The 6,287-nt window shown below is 38.5% G+C and overlaps 1 protein-coding gene across 1 annotated transcript; it reads right to left on the reverse strand.

Moving 5' to 3' along the window:
- Positions 1–1,566: 1,566 nt before the first annotated feature.
- LOC110867001 (protein FAR-RED IMPAIRED RESPONSE 1-like) lies at positions 1,567–3,924 on the reverse strand. Its single transcript, XM_022116149.1, has 4 exons — positions 3,525–3,924; positions 3,009–3,449; positions 2,835–2,911; positions 1,567–1,659 (listed from the first exon to the last, which is right to left on the reverse strand). Exons 1-4 carry the CDS (start codon positions 3,922–3,924, stop codon positions 1,567–1,569), a joined length of 1,011 nt encoding a protein of 336 aa, XP_021971841.1.
- Between the last annotated feature and the right edge of the window lie 2,363 nt (positions 3,925–6,287).

Raw genomic sequence — 6,287 nt, forward strand, 5'->3', positions numbered from 1 at the left:
AAATAAGTTAAAAGTATTTACCTTTGCAAGTATAGTCCTTTATTGATTAAATCACAAATATCTTTTACTGGTCTCCTAATCTGGAACGAAGGTTTTAAAATAACCTATTAGAATCCTAACGGGTCTTTATATTAGCCGAAGCCTAGACCGGTCAGTTTCAAAGGATAGATACGGTTTAATCGCGTGAAAGGCGAAAACCGGGAATGGAATATGATTCTGACCCAACAAGTTTGAAGGCTTGTTTTATATGGATTTAATATTCACACTCTGGATTTTGGGGTCAAAACAATATGGTTTGACCCGTATCGGCTAATTTATGTAAACTAGTTACAAACGCCGAACCGTGCGCGCAATAGGCGCAACGGGTAACCGTAAGAGTCCTACACTTGTTTCCCAAGTCAATATGCCTTAAAGAGGTTGTGGTATCAGTAGGATACCTTCCGTGATGCCCGTAACGAGTTTAAGTTTATTATACGCCCCGTAGGGGTTTTCCGGTCATTTTAAGGACTTTTAAAAAGGGTTTTAGAGTTCTACAGGAAATCTGAGTTTCCTGTTCAGTTTATAAAGTCCAAAATACTTTATTTATTATTTAAAATCAGTAGCAACTGGAATCGGGTCAAAAGACCTTGTAGAACTCAAGTTTTGGCCGAAAAGGGCATATTCGGTATTTACCGAACCGTAGCCATAACCGCAGGTTATGAGCAGGTTAAAATTAATTAAAAATCTTTAAAAATCCCAAAATATTATTTTACAACAGTGAGTAAAAGGTTTGGTGTCGAAATCTTGGTTTAGGTAGGCGTTATGCTAATCGCGCCGTTTATTACAAAAGTTTCCTTTAATTGCGCTATTTAGCATAACTCCTATTCTAGACCTCGGATTGGCGTGAAACTTTAGGGACATGCTTAGAATTTAGTAAGCAAGGTTATGGTCCCTTAACGTGTTCGAAATACTCGTTTTATTTTGAAAAGGGTGTTACGGTCAACTTTTAAGCAATTAACGGAAATGCGTAAAAGACTCGGACAAACAACGAACCGGTCACAGAGGGTGATACCATCACGTGACCTGGTCCTAAGAGAGTCCTAAGGAATATCTACATTGCACTAAAACGGGTCAGAACTGAAGTCAAAGCAAAAGTCAAAGTTTTGCGACTTTCGGCTCCAAACCGGGTCAATATAGCAAATGGCCGAATCAAACGAGCTTAGACAAGTTAGTATACTTATTATCATGTTTTATGAGTGTTCAAACAGGTTACATATCACCTATATTACAGATTATGCAAGAATCGCAAAAATCGCTTTCTGTTGACTTTTTAAGTATACGTTTGACTCGACATTTGACCTAGTTAGAGTGGTGATCAGGGGGAACCCTTTTAGGGGTTTATTACCCACATAAATACCAACACATAACTACTTTTGATTCGATAATTCACTGGACCATTCATGATTATATTTTTGATTTTTCAAATTTTTGACAAAATAAAAACATATTTTTGGTTTTTAAATTTTTCAATTTTTAGGGTTTTGAAATATTGTTTATTTATGTACATAAATCAAACAAACTCCCTGTTTAACCATCACAGGGACCAACAACCTCATCCTCCTCGCGTGCCAGGCTGCTTCGATTCTCCTTTGGTTGACATTCAGTTTTCTTCAGAAGCACCTGCACATTCAAAGATTCAATCAGTCAATCGTTAGTTACGATGGATTGACTTTTAAGCTAAACTAAGCAAAAACAAGGCCATAGAAGGTTTGGCATACTTACAGAGACTTAGTGCACGACTTAGGATTATAGAAGAACACTTGGGAGCTTCAGGAATGATCAGAAGATGTGTTTTGAGGTGTGGTGAACTTATGCACAATGTAGGCCTATTTATAGTGAAAGAATGGCCTCTAGATCATTACAACTCAGGCTACAAGTGAGTATGGATGTTCAGCAGGTGGCCCTTGATGCTAGGAGGCAAGTAGGGGGCGCCCATGCTTCACTTATTGCACTTTTGATCGTTCACCACTTCAAACAACAAGTCTGTCCAAAGTTTCTGCATCTGGGTGGTTCACGCGGCCCGCATGGGAGATCAGGCAGCCTTGTACGCGGGCCGCCTGGATCTTTATGACAGATGCGTATAATCAGGAGGCTCGCGGCCCGCATCAACTTACCCAAGACCTTTACGCGGCCCGCGTTAGGTCTAATTTTCTGGATTTTTGAATCTTTTGTAATCATTGACTAAATCTTTGTAATTAATAACGAAATCTTTGGTAATTAATAGCCTGACCTTTCGGGTTTGAAGGGGTAACTTTGCGATATGGCCCTCGGTTAATTACAATTAAGGGCCTCGTGTTATTTACCCGCATTGTTAAGTCCCCGGTTAGTTTGTTAGTTTTCCGGAAAGTCTTAACTTTCATTGTTGACGCTTTTAACCCTTCTCATACGAATTTGATCATAACTTTCTCGTTTTAAAACGGAACTTCGCGGAATTTATATAATACATTCTAGTGAGCGTATTTTACTGTTACAAAGCCTCGGGTACGTCAAAGGGTCACTCAGAGGTATAATTAAACATGTTGACACAGTTAACCCTTGCAGCTTGTAATCTCTCACTTTCTTCTGCGTTTCGCTTCCGTACGATCCATGATTTATTCGTTTGAAGGTACGAGCATCGTTTTAGGGTTACTATACAGTATACTTACCCTTGTTTGACATTTATAACCCTCGAATTTACATACTTTCAAGGTTTGTCAACTTTAGTCCTTTATTTAATATTAAATGCCACGTGTAAACTCAAGACACGTGTCAATACATTATTGGACACAAAATTTCGAGGTGTTACAACAGTCCACCTCGCTCGGTTTCAGTATGGAGTCCAAATTTAACTTTCTCCAGAAAGGGTCTATCATCTCCAACGGGATCATTTGACCTAAGAAACATATCAACAAACAACATAAAACGTGAATAAGATTTTGCGTGATGAAATGCTATGATTATAAAATGTGGTTGGTCGAATAATGTATTACCATTCGTTGTATACGGTTCCAACCGACACGCGCACAGCAACCCGCAGCTTGTATACAAACGGCACGCGCATGTACCGTTAGATAACTTTAAGTTTTCTATTTCATTTACTTCGGCGGATATCAAGTCTAGGCAGGCATGTGAAACCTTCTTTCGTAGGAGATTAAATATTGGTTTGTTATGTGGACCCAATGTTCTGCTCCTGCTTATTTCAATGCTGCCTTTGATTTCTGTCACCTTGTTTCTTATGAGCTTATCTATAAGTGGTACCACTTTATCCAGGGTGTAGTTAGAGTCGCCTAGGTGCTGCTTCAAAAGGGCATGTTGACCCTCTGCCCTGTTCGTTGTACGTTGACTGAAGTTCAGATGTTGGTCGCTCCAGAACGAAACAAACCGGTCTCTATATGGTTGTAACCAGATTGAATCCAAATAGTCCATAATCTCTGTAATCAAAGTCAAGTGCAGTTAAGACAAGTCAAATAAATACGATTATTAAACAAAAATAATATAAAACTTACCATCGGTTTTTTTGCTTGTCAACTTTGATCGTATTCGCTCGTACCAGTAGTTGTAGTCAAGATCGGTCATTGAGTTAATTAGCTTGCGCCTCTTGTAAAGAAACCTTTCCCAGCTTTCTTCTGTTTTAAAGCTTTGCAAGCAATGTTTGAGGATGTTTTGCTGTATGTGCCACCTACACAATGAATGTCTAGCCCTGGGAAACACGGTTGCACATGCGTTCATTAGGGCGCGATTTCTATCCATTACTATTACACGGGGTTCCATAACACTGTCTAATGAGTGTTTCAACTTCTGTAGAACCCATGTGAAGTTTTCCTGTTTCTCGTTGCTTACGAACCCATGAGCCATGCAAAACGACATCAACGTGGATGTAACACCGATAATCTGGACTAGCGGCATTTTGTACCGATTCGTCTTGTAGGTGGAGTCTATAAGCAACACATGCGGAAAGGTGCGCCACAACATGTTCGACTCCGGGTGGATGAAGAAAACATCCTCGACCCGGTCGCCATTTTAAGATGTTCTATGGTAAAAAACAAACCCAACCTTCTCCAACCGGTCGAAAAGTATCTGCATTGGAGTCTCGCCGACTTGTTCCATTCTGTTAGGACCGGTTTTGACTCCGAAACGATTGCGAACCGAACGTGTGACGTGCGGAATCCGTACACGAACGTGACCGAACACACGAACCGTACTCAATCTGTGATTCTATAGAAATGTATGAAATCGTACAAAGCACCACGAATCACCTTTTGCCTTTCTCTCTCTACTTTCTCTCTCTAGCCTCTAAGCTCCAACTCTCTAATGTGGCAAAAGTCCTAAACTTAACATCTAAGCTTCCTATTTATAGGCCAAGGGGCTTTAATGAGATTCCTCATTATTACAGAAATGCCACCTTGCCTTTTCCTATATATCTCTAACTATTACAATATAAGCACGTAAATTCTTCTATTTCAGCTACGAATCGGATTGACGGAGGCGATAGACATAAATGCACTAACACATTCGACCCAATTTGGCCCGAGCGTTGTATATGGTGTTTCTTGTTGAGACATTATGGGGGTTCTGTTCTTTAATGGCAGCAAGAATGTCTCGTGGTTTTATGTTCTGATGCGTCATTTGCTCCACCATCCTCTCTTCCGATGGAGTCAGCCTCATTAGGGACGGATGACCCTCTGGATACAGAAATGGTTCGTGGTTATATTTAGCTTCCTCAACCCTTAGATCCCAATAACCTAACTTATTTTTGTATGTCCCGGTCAGTTGGAACTTGCAACCGGTTTTCCTTCACGGTAAATCATCATGTTTAGCACTTGGAATGTTGAAAATCAGCTCCCCAACATCAGTTGTCGAAAATCTTTTTGGATTTTCAAATATTTATGCCAAAAAAAACAATATTTTTTCGATTTTCGTTTTTAACGGAAAGCAGAAAAGAAATATTTACAAACAATATTTTTGTGAGTCTGTGTAAGAGGATCATATCAGTTTTTGAGACATATCATCAACACCGTTGATCTTGATTAATCATTAAATCTTAAACAAATTCACTTCTGATTGTCAGTATTGTTGTCCACTTAAACTTCTACACAAGTTTCAGTTGATTCGAGATACGAATTAGTGTTTTAAGAACTAACTTACTCATGTGTTCCACCTCAGAATATACTCCTGTATCAAAATTCCCTAGATTCAGTCTTACATGTGAGTATACCAATCTGATATCTGTATTCGGGTTAGTGCGAGACCTTGAGAGCTCAGGTACGAACTACCATTCGATCAAAGAGATGAAGGCTCGACTTTCGGTGTGTTCCCTTTAGAGAATCTTTTCTTCAACTGCTATTGATTCATATCTTTCGATATTTTCTCAATTTTTTGTAGAGGGAGAGCTTTGAAAGCGCATTAAAGTATTATACAAGGTCTAGGCCATTGCTTCCGCAATATCAGAAGACCAAGTATAATACCCCAGATATCAAACAGTATAAAGACCTAGTATCTCAGAATCAGGCAACCTCTCAAACAAGATTTCGGGGGTTACCCATATATTCGAGAGATGTTCCCACGAGATAAGCAAGTTTTGATATTTAGGTTTATATCTCGAAAACAATTTACTAACTGTGTGAAGCCTACTGGCACATCATTAGTGAGACTTTGTTTAAAATCATTTTGACTTTACATTTCTTTAGCATGTTGTGACAGTCCACTGATGTACTATCATTTCCTCTTTTTCACAACAAGACTCGTTTTGAATTTTTCAATGTTTTTGGGTTTTTTTGGATTTATCAGCATTTTTTTTTAAATTTTTGAAATTTCTAAAAATTTTATTACTCCCCCTAAAATCAAAAATATGTTTCAATTTTTTATTTTCAAGGAAAATTTGAAAACAAACTGTACAAATAAAACGACAAACTGATGAGAATTGCCTCAAATCGCCATCCACTTGGCATAAACAATCAGAACTCCCCCTGACAACAAACTATTTTCCTATTATGATTTCAAAACACTTAAGTTTGCTTTAATCAAAATGGTTTTTCCGGAAAATAAGTTTTGTTGAATTTCACAAACCACTTGTAGGTTAGGGGTTTCATCACATTGTTTTTCAATCACTTGTATGAAAGTTAAATCAAGTTCAATTTAATGACCTTGATTAACCACATGAAATTTGAAATATGACAGTTTAAAATTTTGAGAAAGATGCCGATTCATGCTCCACGATTACCAACTTGGGAGTTCCGGCAAGTCAGGATTTTAAGCAACGAATGCAGGCA

The sequence above is a fragment of the Helianthus annuus genome, chromosome 7 (assembly GCF_002127325.2).
Source record: "Helianthus annuus cultivar XRQ/B chromosome 7, HanXRQr2.0-SUNRISE, whole genome shotgun sequence".
NCBI classification, from domain to species: domain Eukaryota; kingdom Viridiplantae; phylum Streptophyta; class Magnoliopsida; order Asterales; family Asteraceae; genus Helianthus; species Helianthus annuus.

Excerpts from the sequence above, each read along its gene's own strand:
- LOC110867001 (XM_022116149.1), bottom strand. The coding sequence starts at position 3,924 with ATGCCGCTAGTCCAGATTATCGGTGTTACATCCACGTTGATGTCGTTT. Across the intron at positions 3,450-3,524 it reads GACAAGCAAAAAAACCGATG|AGATTATGGACTATTTGGAT; the intron begins GTAAGTTTTATA and ends CTTTGATTACAG. Across the intron at positions 1,660-2,834 it reads CCATACTGAAACCGAGCGAG|GTGCTTCTGAAGAAAACTGA; the intron begins GTGGACTGTTGT and ends TTGAATGTGCAG.